We start from the raw sequence: 19,164 nt of genomic DNA on the forward strand, positions 1-19,164 counted from the left end.
AGTAACAGTAAAGTGTTCTCCGGACCCAAAGTACAAGCTGATTTTCAGCATTACAAAGGCAATATGCAAAGACAGCAAAGTTACACGCAGAGTTTTATAATAAGCTTTTCCACGCAGGGGGGGAAAAAAAAAAAAAAAAAAAAAAAAAGCACAGAAAAAATTAAGGAAATGGAAATAAATCAGGAAGAAGCATGGATGTCACGAATGCCACATTTGTAAAGGAATGGTTTTGTCTTTTCCTTCCTGCAGAGGGGAAGTGGAAGCCTCTTGCCGATTAGAACAAACCAATGCTATTAGAGACGACAGAGTTTGTTTGAATTTTTGCCGTAACGAAAAGAATGGCAGCAGTAACAGAACTCCTGCCAGGCCCTCCTTCCCCTCCCCTTGTCCGGCTGTTTCCTGCACCCTTCTGCTTCTCCTTCCTGCCATGGGCAGCCCGGGGCACGGCCAACACAGAGCTGCTTGAGGGCCTGACAGGCGAGTTTGGGAAGGACATTTTGATGCTTGAGCGCGTCCAGAGGAGGCAACGAGGCTGGAGAGGGGCTGGGAACACAAACCCTGTGAGGAACAGCTGAGGGAGCTGGGGTTGTTTAGCCTGGAGGAGGCTCAGAGGTGACCTCATTGCTCTCTACAATTTCCTGAAGGGAGGTGCAGACAGGTGGGGTCGGTCTCTTCCACTGACAGAACAAGAGGACACAGCCTCAAGCTCCGTCAGGGAAGGTACAGGTCGGATATTAGGAAAAAATATTTCATCAAAATAATAATAAAGCACTGGAATTGTCTTCCCAGGTAGGATCACCATCTCTGGATGTGTTTAAAAAAAGACTGGACGTGGCACTTGGTGCTGTAGTCTGGTTGAGGTGTTGGGGCACGGGTTGGACTGGATGATCTCAGAGGTCTCTTCCACCCTCGTGGTTCTGTGATTCCCCCCGCAGGTTTAACCCCCCGCCAATGGCTCCGTTCGCACAGCGGCGGTGACGCGACACCCACCCCACCGTATATGGCGCCGTGACGTCACTCGCCCTCCGCGTTCCTATTGGCCCGGAGGCGCGGGGGGCGGGGCCGTGTGGCGACCCCGCCCCGGCCGTGACCCGCACCGGATCTGATTCCGCTCGCGGCCACCGACGGCACCGGGCGCGTCTCCTGGGCCTGTGGTGCCACCGCCACCACCGACACCGCCACCACCGACACCGCCACCGCCGCCATGGCGCTCAGCGATGCCGACGTGCAGAAGCAGGTATGGCCGCCAGCCCCGGCCCGAGCGGAGCCCCCGGAGGGCCCTGGGGAGCGGGGCCGGGCGCGCCGGGGCCCGCAGCGCAGCGCCTGGCCCGGCTCTGCTGCTCTGCCGGGGCGCTGCCCTGGGAAAGGAGGATCGGCGGAAGGGAAGGAGGCCGGCTTGGGTAGAGGAACCTCCGGACAGAGCGATTTTTCCCCTGCCGGGGTGGATGGGCCCCAGCGGGGAATTTCCTTGGGGCGTTTTGGTGGCGTGTTAACTCCAGATTGTAACGAGAGGGTTCCCGAGCAGGCTGTGTGCTATCTGCAGGGTTTAATTGCACCTCGAGGCGGGTAGATACAGAACTTAGATGAGTACCGTGTTTTTACATGCCGCTGGGGTCGATGCTTAGAGGTGAGGGCTGGTCTCTTCTATGCCTGCACTGGGAGAACCAGGGAGAAAGTGGCCTTAAGCTGAGACGGGGGAGATTCACATCAGATATTGGGAAAAAATACTTCACTGTTAGGGTGGTCAGGCATTGGAATAGGTTGCCCAGGGAGGTGGTGGAATCAGCATCCCTGGAGGTCTTTAGGAGGTGTCTGGATCTGAAGTGGTTTTGTGGTTTAAAGGTTACAGTGGTAGTGCTACATTGATGGTAGGACTGGGTGATCCCAAAGGTCTCTTCCAACCTTAATGATTCTATGGTTCCCTAAGGATTTCCCATCTCATTTTTGCTTGTAGCTGTGTTACCTGCAGTTAGCTGTACTTTAACATTTGGGTGGCCTCCTCAGCATTCCTGAATGACCTTTTCAGGTCTACATCCCAAGCAGAGTGGTGCAGCCTGGGGCTGGCTCGCAATGGAAACTTCCAGCCCTGCAGTCTGGCTGTGGACACTCCTCCAGAGGCAGGACACCCTGTCCCTGTTGACAGTAAACACTGCCCTCAGCTAAAAAAACTGCTTTCAGCTGGGTTGGAGATGGTGTGTGGTGTTAAAGGCCGTGGGGATCTAGTCAGCACAGGGCTGGGTAGTTTCTTGCAGGTGATGAGCAGATCAGGCAAGTTCCCTTTGTCCTCTGCATCACAAGTACTTGTGTCTCACTTTCTCATTCAGTAAACATAGTCTATTGGCAAGGAAGCATCACGATGAAAGTAAAATTGGTAGGTTGCCTTTCTCCAGAAGGAGAATTGTAACATTACATTGTATTCCTTTTATCTGCAAAGCTCGGGGGTTCCCCCCCCCTCTTCCGTGATGATAATAAAAATAAAGCTGACATTAGGGTGGTCTTGCTCAGCCAGAATGGACCTGAACTTCAAAGGTCAGTTCAGGCCCTGGTGATGTATTAAACATGTAATACTGCTAGCATTTCACATCTGCAGCATTCCTGTCAGTGCTTTACACTCCTGGGCCCAGGATCATCCTGTTAACTGGACAGTGCTGATGGCTGACAGTCCTGCATGAACTTGCCAGCTGGTCCTCTTAACTCCTTACCCCCACACTGCCAATGACTGTCACTCTGAAAATCATCTCTGATTGAGACTTTTTCCCACTGACAGACTTGCTCTGATGTTCTGTCAAAGGTATTTAATATATTGTTCCATCTGGTCACTTCTAAAGCCCACCTAACACCTAGAAGTTCCCTTGGAAAGGATAATCACACTGCTCCTGTCAGGAAAACCCCTCCTTCCTTTCTATAGGAAATACTGCTTTGAAATAAGTCTCTCATTTCAAAATACGTTTTTGTCACCGTTATTAAAACTAATCCTATTTATAGACGTGAAAATCTTGCTTTGGATCTCTCTTCATTTCTATAAAAAGCAAAAGGGGATTTCAGTACAGCAGCTTTTGAAGGAAGTAGCACAGTTCAGTGTTATCAGTCTAGAAGTGGGTTCCATACTAGGTTGCTTCCATCTCATTCCTTTTCTTTACACAGAGGATGTTTCCCAAACACCCAGAACTGTTAAAAGTGCTTTTCCAAAATTCAGAAACCAGACTGCACTGGAGGAAGCGACTCAGTGACATAAAGGCTGCTGCTGCTGAGTTTTCAGTCTTCTTCAACAATAGGCTATTCAGAAAAAAAAAATGCTTACTTTAAATGCCTTTCTGAAATGCAGGGTAGGAAGCTGATGCTGTAGGTAGACAAGCACTTGAGAGTCTTTGCAGACATTAATTAAAAGAAAACCTGCTGATTTGATTTTGAGGATGTAGATGTTACTGTTCACTTCTTCCACTGTGTTAACACATGTTTAAAATCTTCCACTTGTCTCTTCACTTCTGTTTTTTCATCTCTGTGGGCTTAGTGCTGTTCTGCACATTGGCTCAATTTTCACCTTGGCACCTTTCTAATCTCTTTAAAACATTTAATTTTAACACAAGATTCTATAAATAGAGTCTTCTGTGTGAGTTTATTCAGACTGGATTTTCTGCAAAATGTATCTCATCACTAAGTGCAAGCAAAAAGTCAAAGGTTTTTATGGTCTGCTCCATCTGGCCGTGAAAGTGTCTGTACCTCATCCCAGCTGCAGTTTGGTTGGGAATGAGTCCTTCCAGTCTGCCCCAAATGGGAACCTGAACTGATGTCTGGTCACAGAAAGGCATGTGATGGATGAACAGAACTTGGTCTGATTGCTTTCCTGGTCTTTAAGCTGCTGGGCCTGGCCTTTGTAGTGCTTTGAGGTGGCTTCAGAAATGTTTTTCAAGTAGAACTTCTTGGTTCCTGTGGGGCTCTGAAGCAGCATGTGACATTCTTGATGTGGTCTGGGTCACAGAATGTTGCTGCTGCTGTCTCCTTCCCCAGCCCCTCCAAACTGACCTTATAGGTCTTTACAGAATTTATTACAGTTTCCCAAGAGAAGTGTCTCTGGTGTTCAAAGGAACTTCTGGCTGTACAGATCTGACCAGAGTGGTCAGTGGCATTTCGCCTTGCTTCATTGTTCCCCTGTGGAAGGCCCAGGTTCATTCAGATGCCATCTGTGTTAATCTTTATGTTTCATGTAAATGTCATAACAAACAGACTCATTTTGCTGTGTGAGGATTTTTTGAAGTCTGGGAGGTTTGTTTAATAATCCCAGGGGTGAAAAAGTTGGGCTCATTAATGAAGAACAAAAATACCCAGCCTGGCATTTATAAAAATTTACTTTGGGCTTGGTTGGTTTGTTTGGAGATTTTTTTTTTTATAGTTGCATACCTGAAGTGCATTCTCCTAATGGCAGCTAGTGAAACAGCATTATATAGAATTATTGGGGAAATAAATTTTCTTGTAATATATGTCAAGATGAACTGACTCTTCAGTGTGTTTGCTCAATTAAATTTCCTTGCAAAACAATATTATATAAAAGAGTAAATGGATATGGAGGATCTACAGGTGAGTAGATACATACACACCTACTTCCTCTGGTCAATGTCCTTTCCTACAGAAAACATTTTCTTTCCTCTCTCTCTTGTTACAGATCAAGCACATGATGGCTTTCATTGAGCAGGAGGCCAATGAAAAGGCTGAAGAAATAGATGCAAAGGTAAAAATGGAAGTTCACTGTCAGTAAGTGCAAAAGGAAAACTACATCCCACATCCCGCTTTGAAAGTTGCAGTCAGAGAGAACTAGGAACTTTAGTAAGCTACAGCTGATTTCTGTTTAGTTACTATAGAGCAAAAATTGTACCAAATAAAGGTAGCATTTCCTAGCTTTTGGCAAATGAAAATGACTCAGAGCTGGTTTTGGTCAGTGTTTTGGTGGTTCTTGAATATAAATATATTCATATCAAAGTTCACCCCTTTTTTTAAGCAATCAGGAGAGCTGAGGGGTAACGTGACTCAATTGGACTGAGCAGAACACCTTCCCCCACTAAATTAGTGTTTAAGGCAGGAGTTGAATTACTTGCAGAATGCTTCACTTAGGTTAAGCCACAAGAGACTGGGTTTAATATTAACCTGGTGATATAGATGTTTACTGAAGAAGGATTAATGGTGCCTTTCAGCCCCAACAATCTGCATTATACCACTAGTGAAATGCCTTGTTGGTATTGGACTCAGCATTTGTGTTGCTGATAATATTTAATCTCCCTTAAACATTTAGGTTTACACAAATATTTAATCAGTACTAAAGCATGTATTCCTGAAGATCTGCAAACAGAATTTAGAGATTGGATTCTCAGATATAAGTAGAAGAATTATCCATGTGTTTTTACATACTGTCTGGTGAGGCTTTACAAAAAAAAAAATAGAGCTGCACTGTCACCCTCCTTGTGTAGGAATTACTTAAAGAGGTGAAGGGTTTTTATATGGACTCATAAATTGTATCATCCTATCCTGTCTGTGAATGTGCTCTGTTACATTTTGGTTCTGTTTTTTTCAGCCCAAGGAATCAATTTCCACTTCAGTTATTTAATTTTTACTGTAGGCAGAAGAAGAATTCAACATTGAGAAGGGTCGCCTTGTTCAGACACAGAGGCTGAAAATCATGGAGTATTATGAAAAGAAGGAGAAGCAAATTGAACAGCAAAAGAAAATGTAAGTTGCTTGGGCTAGGCAGCTGACTTCAGAGCCTGAGCTTGCATTTTGTTGTTAATTTTATACAAAATTCTTCTGTCCTTGCAAACACTCAAATTGTAGACAACATATTTAGTTCTAATTCTGAGTTTCTGTTTTCTTCTGGGGAGAAATGATCAAAGCTGAGCTACAATGGTAAAATAGTATGATGAAAGAATCCTTCACATTTCTTTATGTAGTTAATGTCTAGAACTTTACCCTGGTCTGTTACCCTGGAACACACGATCATGTCGGGTTTAGTTTGGCTGGGTCTTCACCAAGAAAGGGGTTCTGCAGTTTAATCTTTTGTGCAGGTCCAGAAGCAGATTCAGACAGGTGAACAGACCTTGTTTTTAAGTGTTGTAGGATTGTTACCTTTAAATGCAAGGCATGCAGTTAAATGTTACAGTTCTTGTGTCAAAGGCTGATGGATTGATTCAACTTTATCATGCAACTTGCAGTCAGATGTCCAACCTGATGAATCAAGCAAGGCTGAAGGTCCTCAAGGCAAGGGATGACCTTATTGCAGTGAGTATCTCTGAAGTAAACACACAGTCCCTGTTTCTGTCATATGTTAGGAAATGGAACCGTTCTCTAATGAAAATATGATTTTTGATTGGGTGATGTTTACTTCAACATACAAAAAAAATGGCTTTCCAAGCTGCTCTGAAAAGGCCTTGAGAATTTAGTCCAGCTTTGCTTATCTCCTTATTTTCACTGTTTCCATTACCTGCTATTTTAGGGAAATACAGTGGTCTGCCAGGAACGTTGCAGGCAGTGTTGTATCTGTCATTTGCACAGGGGCTTGTTTCTTTAAAGAGCAGCAACTCTCTCTTGCACAGTTGGTAGAACTTTGAAATTCTGCTTGCCTGAAGCAACGTTTATGTGAAAACCCCAGCATGGCATAAGCAAGGGGGCTTAGAACACCACTAACTGGGATTTTTTGTGTCCTTCAACGGCCCATAGTACATGAAAAGTTTTGCTTCTTGTTCTGGTGACCATTGTGTGTATTGACACAGAGGCTGAGTAATCCTTCATCAGAGCAGGCTACGTTCAGGCTTGTTGGGGTTTCCTGTGTTTATCTCTCACCACGGGCAGCCTGTCCCCATTCTGCTCACTGAGCAGTGAGCAGGTTTGCTGTGCTCTCCCACCTCGGAGAGTTTGAGTGTTCCATGTTCTGCTAGATGGGGCTGTTGAGCTGTTGGAAAAGCTTGAGAGGGCTGTGGAAGTCAAAAATAAAAGATGGGATAAATGTTCAGGTTGATGCTACCATGAAAAAGAAGAGTTAGCAGAAGAAAATCACCAGTTTATTGACTCTTTAAAATGAGTTTCAAAACTTCAGATTGTATTCCCAGAGAGGGGGAAGGTGGATTGCTGAAGGGCTAACTGTTGTGGTAGTCTCTGCTGGGTAATCTCTTCCTCATTTATCTGCTGACTCAGCCTCATGCTTCTGAGTAATTCTAAGCAGTCTTCCTCATTTTAAGACATTTAAAGTCACATGCTGCTCACTCGTTCTTCCCTTATCAGATCTTTGGCTTCTTTCATGAGAGATGAGCAGTTCCAGGAATGCAGTGTTACTCTAGGGAGGACAGAATAACTAGGTTTGACCATGACAGTAAAGTGTGATTGTTTTCTATCTTCATACTGATTGTGTTACTGTGCACTCTTTTTCTAAACACCATGAGGTAGGACAGGAGAGAGTTTCTTTATCCGAAGCATTTCTGATGGTTCAGTTTTAGGAGCTTTGAGTTGACTCTTTAAAAATTTCTTCAAAATTCAGTCCCATCCAATGCTGATTTGCTGAGTAAAGACAATCAAGAGAACTACTTCAAATTAAAAATAAGCTGTCTCTTTTAAATTTTGATTTGCATTTACTTACAATTAAAGAATACCTAACCTGAATATTATTTGATGGAAAAATAGATTGGATTTCTTTGCTCAGCCATAAAGCTGCAAACATTTATTTGGACAACTGTATTATTTTACATTATGCAATTATTTACTACATATTTAGTTTATCTAAGTTAACATTTTAAGTACCGTGCTTTTACTCCTGAGCTCTCCCTTTTTCACACAAAAGGAATTATTGTCAGGTTCTAATGAGGTCAGCCCAGGGCAGGAAGAAGGGAAGTGTTGGGCAGGGATAGTGTGCCATGCACAGAGATGGAGGTCTAGCTTGGATGAACACCAGCTGGAGTGTACATTTACGTGTTGGCAGGGTGTGAGAGCTATAATAGAAGTACAGAAAGTTGGTAGGCATGAAACCAAATGCCAAACAGATGGGCTCTGCTGATCTGATTTCTTCTGAATGTAGGATTTGCTGAATGAGGCCAAGCAGAGACTTGCCAAGGTGGTGAAGGATACTGCCAGGTACCAGACACTGCTGGATGGACTAGTTCTACAGGTAAATACTTAAATTGTAAAAAAATTGATCATTGCTGCCCTAGCCCCCTAGGTTTCTTTTGCTAGAAATAACCCTCTGAAAGTTACAGTTGTGTTGGAACCTGGATCAAATGCTGCTGGGTGATCCTTGAGCTTTCAACATCACTTCAGTCTCTTTGAGTCTTGGATTCTGAGCAGACAAGGTTGCTGCTTATTTTGAGGTGTAGAACCTGGGATGCCAGCAGCAGGTCCATTGTAAGAATAATTGCAGATGTGCACACACACATTTTAGGGTGCACACATTAGTGTGTGATGAGCTGGATCAAATGCCCCTTTGTCAGAGGCTGTTTCTCCAAGCCCACAAGTCAGTCGATACCCGTCCGCTTCGAAAACCTTTTCAGCATTTGAGGCTTAATAAGCTTTGACAGATTTACTGCAGTGTGGAATGAGCCTGTGACAGAAGCAGGCACAGAAAGCAGAAACCAGAGCTTTGCTTGCCTAGAAGAACATCCTCAGGCCCCAGAAATGAGCAGCTGAAAGTCCAGTGAGCGTTGGCCAGGTCAGTCCCGTGAGCTCTGGTGCCTCCTTCTGGCACAGACTGGTCCTGTTGCTGTGAACTCCCAGGAGCCATCCACGAGCTCTCCTGTCACACTTGGATGGCAGAGTTTTCTCAGTAGTGTTGCTGTACATCAAAAAAAACCCAACCCTTTTTTGTTTTTACAAATTGGCCACACTTCTCTTGGCTTGTTACGTTAGATCCAGTGAGGGATCTGTGCTCACAGCCGGACCAGATGATCATTGTAGGTCCCTTCAAATTGGAGCTAAACTTATTTTATTCTGTTCTAGCCTCAGGTAATAGCACAGGAATACCTGTCTACTTAGACAGCAGTGATCCTTATGTGTGCAGGGATCCTTGTGTGTAACTGGCCAACACAGTCCTGAGACACTCCATATGTTTAGTTGCACTTGAGTTCCAAAAACATTGTCCATATTTGGGCTCTTCCCCAAACATTGGTGCTGTCCTCTCAGAATGTCTGCATGAGGTGAACTTGTGAGCAAAGATCTAAATAAGTGAGGCTGATATTGTTGGGACTTGAGTTTCAAATTGATCAGCTTCTTTCCTTTCTTGGGGTTACATAATTGTAACAAAGAACACATTGACTTCCTGAAACTGAAATGGTTATTCCTTGCAGGGATTCTACCAGCTGCTTGAGCCCAGATTAGTTGTTCGGTGCAGGAAGCAGGATCTCCCCATGGTTAAGGTAAGACACCTGGAATATTTTGACTCTGCCCTGCTCACAGAGGCTGAGACCTGACTGCATGTATTTGCTGCTCAGATGCCCCTCTCTCTGTGTGATATGGAAACAAGCTTTGCTTGTTGCACTTCTGTTGCAGCTACAATGTGCTTCCAAAGTTGGGGGTCATTTCCCTGCTTGGATATTACCTTGGAAACTTTAGACATGGCTACAGTATTAAGAGTAATAACTAGGTTTGGCTGAAGAGCCAAACTGAATGCATTTGCTTGATTAAAAAAAAAAAAAAGGCCTCAATCCCTTCATTTTATTAGTACAAGTGATTGAGTGATCAAACCCGGGTGCTGCAGTAGCATTTGTCAGTGCTAACTGGAGGTTTATCTTTTTTCCTAGACTGCTGTACAGAAGAGTATTCCCATCTACAAAAATGCCATAAAAAGGGATGTGGATGTTCATATTGACCAAGACAGCTTCCTGCCAGAAGATATGTAAGGAAAATGGGATTGTTTTGTACAGGGCACTAACTTAATGCAACTTTTCAAGCCACAGCTCACATTAGTGCCAGAAAATTAAGTATGGAATGTCCTCAAAGTGGCTGCTGCTGTTCTTGTGAAACAAGAGTTTATCAGACACACACGCTGCAGTTTTCTCCAGACAAGCACTGTCTCCACCAAAAATGTGAGGAAAAGTTTTGTGCAATCTGCAGCCTGACTCACAGTACTGGAGCAGGGAATAACTGTGCATAGGAGCTGAACCACTGGTCTTTTAAGGAGAGAGAATATGGATGTGGCCATGCTTTCTGTCTCAAGATGAAGCAAACTGAGTCGTAAGGTGCTGCAGGATAATCACTTGATGGGGTTTATGTCTGTTCTGTCTGCAAGGCTCTGTTTCCATATGCTATCACAGAGGTACCATAGACAAAGCTGTATATTCTGCCATCTTTATGTATGGGCCAACAAACAGTACTTTTAGCTCTTTTCCTCACTTTCCAAAATGTGACTGCTGTCTTAATAACACAGAGTCAGAAGCTGTTTTGAAGGTTCTACTTCCATTTAAAACATGCTAATGAGGGTCCTTGCACATAGATGTGGTCTCTGATAACTCCAAAGATGCTTTGTGCTGCTGCTTCACTGGATCTCTTTGTGCTGATTCCTGTTAAGACACGATCAAAAAGGTTGCTTTACAAAAAAAAAATTTTAGCCATGTATCTGACTTGTCTATAAATATTGATTTGGGATATGTTTGCCACATTCTGACCCTGAGCCGTGGATTTCACTGAATTATTTCTTTTTTTTTGTTGTCCATCTTTAGTGCTGGAGGTGTTGAAATCTACAACAGTGATGGTAAAATTAAAGTTTCCAATACCCTGGAAAGTCGCCTGGACCTTGTAGCCCAGCAGGTGAGTTTCTCCAACAACCTAGGTAAATAAAATACAAGAATTTACTAGTTTGTTCTTGTAATGAAATCCTGGTGTTTCCAAAGTGTCACTATAGTGCATGGCATCAGATTTCATTGGCAATGACAAGTAGGAAGTTATTTTTGAATGGAAAGAAGCAAATTACCTGTTTGTGCAGCAAAAAAACATGGCTTTCCCCAGAATGATTCCTTTTGAATTAAGCTTAAGCATAAAACTGTATAAATTATGATACTGAAAGCCTTGGTTATGACTGCACTGCAATCAAGATGCTGAAATGCTGAGGCCAACTTGAATTACTGAAGCTAGCTTGAGTACAAACTTTGGCTGAGACCTATTACACCCAAGTGCAAAAAACCCTAGCTCTGGCATGTCTTTCTTAAGCTGCAGTACAGGCAGTGCTTTCAGTCTATAGAGTAGCAGGCAATGTGTGATCAGAGATTCAGGAAGCTCAGATGAACTGACTTGTTAATTTTGAAGCCAACCTAACTATCCCACAGTGCCTGCAGGAAGAACCTACAGCAGTTTTATTGCCCATTTCACATAACTGGTGTGTTCTTTCTCTACAGATGATGCCAGAAATCAGAGTGGCTCTCTTTGGTGCTAATGCCAACAGGAAGTTTTTGGACTAAACCTCTATGAGAGAAGGTGGGATCTGTTCCACTGCCATACTGAAGGGGATGCAAAAGCATCTGCTAATTTTAAATCTTGAAATTTAACATTACTGTGGCATCCAGTATCTGTTCTTCAATCGAATAATTTTGCATACCTGCTGTGCTTAGCCTCTCTACTTGTGGTTAGAATGCATTGCTCAAAGGATGTGAAGACATACATATTCATCCAGAAGTGGCACTAGAAAATGGAGGCACTTGGGCTCTTGGCTTTCCTTACACTGTTGTGACTCTGTAAAGACAAGTGGTGCATTTAGGGTCACTCTCTTTGCTTTGGCCATGTCTCTCTCAAGTTACCTGATCTGTGAAGTAAATGACTCTGCTGCTGATGTCAAATCCCCTTTCAGTTATGGTCTTCAGTGTTCTAGGGGGCATGTATTCCTTCCCAAGGTTAGTAGTTCAGTTCATGTTACTTGGTCAGGCATTTCCTGTTCTGTATATGTGATTTAAAAAAAAAAAGCCTGAGCCTGTAAAACTCTATTTATTAAAATAAAAATGCGTGTGTGTGTGTGGAGTTCCTTGTCACTTCTCTCTGGGGCACTGGCAGCAACCTTTGAAAAGTGGGATTGTTTGTGCAAGGACTTCCTCCCTGAGCTGTGTGTATGAGCTGTTCTGTGAAGCTGGAATTCAAGTGCTGCAAGGAGTAGTGTCAAGCTATTTGCAGCAATAATGTTGGATTGCAGGCAAGGCTCCAGGATTCTGGAGCATCATTCTCCCTGAAAAATGGGTCAGTAGTTCTGCTCCTTCTGTCTTCTGTCACAGGAGAAAGCTACAGTAACACAACTGTGCTACTTAGATAAAACAAACACAATCCATTTCCCCTCACAAGTTTGTTACTTCTGTGCAGGAGATCCAGACTGTACCCTGACTCTTCCTAATGCTCAGTTCTGAGATTTCTTTCATGGAAAATAGAAGCTGATGAATTAACAACTTAAATATGTTTTGAAATCATCTCCTCTAAGTATTGCAGTGGATCAGGAGCAGTAGGAATTTTACATTGTGCCGTGAAGGGCACTTGCCAAGATGCAACAGCACTGGTTTTATGCAGTGTTTTTAACCTGAGGCTCTAATGTGTGTGCCCTCATGTAAAGCAGACTCTAAATGCTAGATAAGCCTTTTACTGTCTCATTCCTCTCCAATGGAGATTGATGGCTAAGGAAATCCTGATTCCAAGCTTATTTAATCTGTTTCTGGAAGAAATGCTTTAAATTTGCTCTTAAGAAATAAGATTATATAGCAAAGTTGGGTTTTTTGGTTTTGCTGCTCTTTGCTGTTGCATTTAGGTGCCAGCTCTTGTTTTCCACAGAGATGGTTATGGTATTTATTTCTTCAGTGCTTTGCTTTTCAGCACATTTCTGTGACTGGGCAATAAGTGTGTCCCCCTCTTTCTAGATTTTGGATATCTCTTACAGCTTTTATCTTTGCAACAGCTGCTGATCCAGCTTCCTGACTAAGCACTGGGCTCTGGTTTTATGACACACATGTAGTGAAGGATAAGCCTTTGCATGTGCATGCTTAGCTGTGTTGTTTCTTGAGTCAAAGAGTACTCCTTGAAGCAGAAGTGTTTTGGTCCTTTCTGATGGTTTCATCCAGCTCATCAGTAAGCTATCTGCAGATGCTTGTCTGTGACAAAATGAGACTGTTTGTACAGGATCTGATGGTCTGTTTCTTTCATGCAGGTAGCAAGACCTTCACAAATCCAGGTCTTGCATACTTTTGAAAAGCAAAATAATAACTAGATAAGTGTTTGACTGTGATTCTCACACTGGAAGATGTTGGAGTTATTTACCTTTTACTTGTCTCTGTTAGTTTTGTATCTTTCCTCTCAGGAAAGAGGAACAAACTTCTTGTACTTGGCTTCAAAAATTGATGTCCTCCAGAATTTGCTCATTGTTGGTCAATGACAGCAGTGATTCAAAGCAGGTCATTAAGAAAGGGTCTGAGATTTATGTACCTCACAGCTGAAGTCCAGGAGTAGGGGGTTTGTACCCCCTATAGCTCCCCCCAAGCTGACTGAGGCATTATCTGGAACATCCTGGTCCTTTAGTCCAGGTAAGAGGAACTGTTACCAAGTTTTCTAGAGATGCAGAGGAAAAGGGGATATCCCATCTAGGTGTACCTAGTGTTAGCAACCCTGTTATGTCTTCATCCAAACTTCCTTCACTCTTTGTACACAGATTTTTGCAAGTCAAATGTGAAACAAAAGCATCACTTCAGAACAGTTTCAGAGTTCCTCCTGGAGCATCTTTGCAGCACTGTTTTGTAAGTTGAACTGTACTGCTGAAAGTCTGATCACCCAGGGCAAATAAATGAGAATATTGATCTTTATTCATCTTTGTATAAGCATGTATAATATTCCAGTTGGGCACAGTAAACAAGCCCTAAGCCAGATCAGCACATTAAGAAACTGGACAAATACAGGGAACAAAGGAGGCAGTAATGAGGAAAAAAGTCTCTGTGAAGTTGTGATGGGAGAGGCAAGCACTGCAGATTAACAGTGAGATGGTTCAGCCTAATGGAAAAGGAGTTAGGGAAATGGATAATATTGCACTTGTTCTGCAGAGCTGGCAGTGGAAAATTTAAGAGCAGGCTTGACACTTAAGTGGTCACCAGAAGACTTGAAATGTTCCTGCACATCTGAATCAAAACCCTGTTTTAGAAGGTAGTTTTCACACCTGGGCACATTAACATTAATCAGGGAGATCAGGCTGTATGAATGATCCCTGAAAGTGCATGCAGGTGTCAAGAAGAGAGAAAGCCTGGAAGAAAACACTCAGAAGCTGGCAGAAAGATGGTACCTTGCTTGTTGCATGCCCCTGTCCTGACCTGCTGATGTTAGCAAGCAGAATATGCATCTCCTGGAAAATAGGAAGGTGTAAGCTCATACCTTACACAGCCAAATAGCACACACAGAGCAGCCAGGCTGGGGCCACCTCCTGTGCCTGTGCCTGAAATAGCTGGGGAGGTTAAAAGAAAATGACCCATTTCCAAAGAAAGTGCAGTGAAGGAGGAACAGAAAAATTTGGAAATAAAAGTGAACCACCCCAGGGGAAAATTCAAAGCAAAACATTTTCTTTAGTTAAGTGAACTCTGAGCTGTTACTCTGAGGAGCAGAGGCTTGATAGTGCAGCAAAGCAACTTGGCAAAAGGTGTTTAGCCCTAAGCAAGAGCCCAGACAGACTTCAGCGTGGTTTGGCTGGGTGTGCTGCTTGATACAGGCAGCTCAGAGAGGCAGGTGGGGGCCCCATCCTGCCTCTCAAACATGTTTGCAGGGAGCAGGCCGTGACAAGAAGGCCCTTCCAGGGCTGGGACGTTCCTGCTGCTCTCAGCCAAAGTAGAGCTGGCTGGGAAACCCCAAATCTGTCTTCCTAGGCATCTCATTCAGAGCATCCCATACTGTTTCTTTGGCTTTGCTTTAGAGAAAGCAAGAAAAACATCTGTACAGGAGCATTCTCGGGTTAAAATCATACTGACAATGTGCCAAAAATGTCATTTCCCAGCCCTTGTTACATGCTGGAAATCAAAAGCTGTGGAAATCAAGGCTACCACGTTATTTTAGGTAGTTCAAGGCTCATCTGTTGGGAGAGACTGCAAAGAAACTATCAAGGGTGGTCCCCCTCAGCATTGTTAGAGGCTGCTTTTCCTTCCTGTGTCCAAGAGGATTTGCAGACCAGCTCCTTTTCCCAGGTATGCACTGCCTGAACACCAAGTGGCTGCACAAACCCGACCCAGTGCGAGCCTTGGGGCTGTTCAGCTCTCCTCTGTGGCTGCAGCGTCCCAAATACAGAGGCAGCACCTTGACACGTGGCTGGAAGTGGACAGGAGAAGGGAACAGCTGTCTTAGCTGGAGAACTGAGCACAAGGAGAGGGACACACTGAATTATTCCTGGTATTGAGAGGGGCAGTTATCCTTTGCAAAACTTCTTTCATCAGTGCACAGTCTCTACCTTGCTCACTTGGGACCATTGCCTGCAGTGCCACTGTAACTCCTTTTCCCAGCAAAGGCCACTTTTACTCAGGTGGTTACAGACAAAACCTTTTTGGAACATCTTCTGGAGAAAGGCTGGTGCTTCTCCTCAGGGGGCTGCAGAAGGAGAGGGGAGCCTCGCTTCCACCAGCAATATGCCAGAAGTTAATCCCAAAGCAGTGTTTGGGTGGCAGCACAAGAAAATTAATAATGCCTAAAAAATTAAATTATTATCATTTTCTCCACATGCACAAAAAATAAAGCAGTTCAAGCACAGACAGTTCCATGCTTCTGCTCTCAGCTCCAAACACTTTGAAGTGTTTGGCTATCAGCACTAGCCAGGGCTGGGACACCAGGAATTGGGAGGCTCCTTTCACCTGCTGCCTGGGTGACTTGCCAGGTGTCCTTGCCACCACCGGTGGGCTCTGTGGGATAGGACTGCTGAGTTGCTGGACTTTAGGAATGGGCACATGAGAATTTTAACACTGAAGACATCCACATCCCACCTCTGTGTGGCAGGAGGTGCTGCTGTTCTGTGTGCTCTTGATGAAGAGCATGAGCAGTTCATCACTCAAAAATGCTCCTAATCCTGGCATTTGAGGTGTTAATCCCAGCATAACAGTGGCTACAGCTGCAATGCAGGCTAAAGGTGATAACCTATTAGAAACCTTTTAAAATGTTCCTTCTCCAGCTCTGTCAATGCCATTCTGCAGCAGGACATTCCTTGTCTCCTCCCTGTTACATTGGCAGGCATGAGCTGTTTGCTTTCATCCAAGCTGAAGCATTTGCCTTTCAGTTTCACCAAGTGACCTCTTTGTGAAGTCATCTGGAGTTGTAAAGTAAATTGGATCAACCATCTGGCTTTTTTTTTCTGTTCCCCATTTAATACATTGCTACCATATCTGCCTGCATCTGAATGGTTTTATTGCTCTGTGCTAACCATTCATTTTTCATCCCGTGTTTCCCTTTTTCATGGAGCACCAGCTACATGTAGTGACTGGAACATCTCTGGCTGTGCTGTGCTAGGGGGAAAAAGAGGAGAGAGGCAAACCCTTGGAGCAAAACCTTGGAGCTCCCCAAAGCTTGGCTGCTTTATCTCCATGAAGAGGTGTCCATGCTGCTGAGTGGATTTCTGGCATTCAGGCTTCACCTTTTGCTTTGATTTTAACCCTTTGGCTGGTAATTTAAGCCAGCCCTTTTGGTTGTGCACCCCTATTGGTAAAAGTGAAAAACATACTAGGGGCATATGCCCCAAATAAATACGTTGATTTATAAATTTTGTGCAGGTACTACTGTACTAATTATATTATAAAACATAACAAAACTATAAATTAAAAAATTATTATATAAATATGAAATAAACATTTTTTATTTATTTATAGTGCAAACTGTATTCTTCTTCTGCACCCCAGCAGTGTTTTTTTTCTGCATGCACCTCACTTTGGAGACCTCTGATGTACCAAAAAGGCTTTCCATGCTGGTGAGTAACCCCTGTGCTAGAGGTGTTGTATCACACCCGGTGCATCCACAGGGGTCTCAGGACTTCAGCAGAGGCTGAGAAACTCCCCCAGGACTATGAGGGGATGAGAGGGCTGCAGGAATTTGCAGGGGGCAAAGGCAGACATCTCCAGGGGTTTTCCTGGTCACTGTGGGAAGCTGTGACACCCCTCAGCTCCTCCCAGCCATCGTGGGTAGGAGGTTCAGGGGTGCTGCAAAGCACCCCCTGGGTGACAGGTCCCTGTGCCTCCCACGCAAGAAGCACCAAGTGCCAGAGGCAGGGAAGCAGGGCAGGAAAACCCGTGAGGCATTCCCGGCTCCCCCCTGCCTCTGGATGTGGTTAGTGGGAGCAAAGGGTGCCTTCCCCTGCTGGGAGTGCCAAAGAAGAAATGGGGGTTTGGAAAGCAAACAAAGGAAGGGAAGGAAAATATCTTGGAGAGAAGACAGAGAGCATTAGGAGTCTCTTGGGAGGCGCAGGGGGGTGTGTGCACACACGTGGACGGGAGGATGCAGGAGCAGCCACTTTGATCTCCCAGAACATCTGGTCCGTGGGCATCCGCCTGTGGGGCAGGCCCAGAGCCATGCGTGCCTGGGAGAGGGGGATGCACACCCAGAGCCTGGTGCTGTTTCCCATGCTCCACGGCCCCTCTCCTTCAAAGCAGGCAGGCAGCATCAGCCCTGCTGGAAAGGCAGGCGCCTGTGGCTCCTCGCCGTTCCCACGCCCGCCGGTGCCCGGGGCGAGCGCTTTGGTGCCCGGCTTTAGCCCCTCAAACCTCTCTGAGCTGCGGCCACGGCGTGGAGGGGTGTCTGAGCTGCAGGGAGAGCAGCAGAGCAGGACCTGGGCAAAGGACAGCGGCCTTTGGGGCTTTAATTTCAGTGAGGCCTGAGAATGGGTGCTCTGAGCCCAGACGACATGACGTGCCCTCTGAGATGGGCACAGGATGACAAGGAGGGCTGTGTTTAGTGTTTTGGTGGTGGCAGATGCTAAATGCTGACAGGCCTGGGGTCAACACGCAGTGCACAAAGTGTACAACTGATCGTGGTGTAGGGGGATGTCACAGACATCAAACCCCAGCGCTGCTGACTGCAGTGCACAGAGACAGAGGGAGGCTTGGGTTTGGTGTGAGTCAAGCAGGCAAAATACAGATGCAGAGGGAAGTGGTGTGGGCATTCAGGCACACAGGCTATCAAGCATAGCAGCAATTGACCTGGGGGCAGAGGATCATTCCTACAGAGAGGTCTGGTTTGCCTTCTCCAGACTTTCTGGGGGACTTGTGAGCCTCCCAGTCCAAGGAACTACCTTATACAACCTGAAGTTCTGTTTGAGGTGTAAAAAGTTCTTTCCCTTCTGTTCTTCTCCCCAAGCTCAATAGATCATCGTCAAACAAGGAAATAAGCAGGACATTTCTCCATATCATGCTCTGCTGTGCCTGGAAGGGAATACACAGCTGCTTCCTAGGGAAAAAAAACTGCCCTGGCTGTCATGCAAGTGATTGGGCTGGAAAGGAAGGTCTGGGTGTTACAAAGCCATGCTTAGTGTTACAAAGGGGACAGGTGAAACATTGCAACCCTCCCTGCTGACCCCAAAACCTAGGTGCTCTCCAAGGGCCTCATCAGGGGGGATAACTGACAGAGGAACTTCCCAAGGGAATCTGTGCATTTCCCTAGGGAAGCGGAGATCAGAGGGAGGGAGGCAGGGGCAGGCAGCCAAGGAAAGCAGAGCAGACTGGTATGCACAGGCTGCATTTCCTCAGGGGAGATTGGTTTCATATGCAGGTATGTCTTCAAAGGGGACACCAGGGTGCAGGGGAGCACCAGGGACGCTCCAGGGAGGAATTGCCCCCCTGGGAACTCGAGTGGAGAGGCAGGTGTCTGTGGGAGCCAGCCATTTCCCAGGGGGGAGTTCTAGTTTGCTGCTGATTTTCCTAACAAAACACAGTCCCATGGGATCTTCCAAAAACCCATGCAGCCTGGAAAAGCCAGGGATCAATAGGGGCTGGGACTTGGGAGGTTATAAATCTACTGGCATCTCCCATTTTGCCCGAGCTCCTGCTGGAATTAGGTGCTGATGCAGCCGGCTGGTCTGCAGGGCTGGCCCTGGGCACAAGCTCTGCAGGACATCTTTCCCCACTCTACTGATGCGGTAAATTGCAATCCAGTATCCCTCTTGAGAAAGAAAATGAAAGCAAACTCTCAAATTTCTCTTGTGGCCCACACAGTGGCGTTTCCCTCACTGGGTCCCAC

General features: G+C 45.2%; 1 protein-coding gene across 1 annotated transcript; it reads left to right on the forward strand.

The window, feature by feature from the left end:
• The first annotated feature begins 1,105 nt into the window (after window positions 1-1,105).
• On the forward strand, window positions 1,106-11,966 carry ATP6V1E1 (ATPase H+ transporting V1 subunit E1). The gene is made up of 9 exons (XM_053978015.1): window positions 1,106-1,237; window positions 4,661-4,726; window positions 5,609-5,718; window positions 6,198-6,264; window positions 8,051-8,140; window positions 9,312-9,380; window positions 9,765-9,859; window positions 10,683-10,770; window positions 11,355-11,966. The coding sequence occupies exons 1-9, from the start codon at window positions 1,205-1,207 to the stop codon at window positions 11,415-11,417; spliced, it is 681 nt and encodes a 226-aa protein (XP_053833990.1). The 5' UTR covers window positions 1,106-1,204; the 3' UTR covers window positions 11,418-11,966.
• The last annotated feature ends 7,198 nt before the right edge of the window (window positions 11,967-19,164 follow it).

Source organism: Vidua macroura, chromosome 5, assembly GCF_024509145.1.
Source record: "Vidua macroura isolate BioBank_ID:100142 chromosome 5, ASM2450914v1, whole genome shotgun sequence".
Lineage (NCBI taxonomy): Eukaryota > Metazoa > Chordata > Aves > Passeriformes > Viduidae > Vidua > Vidua macroura.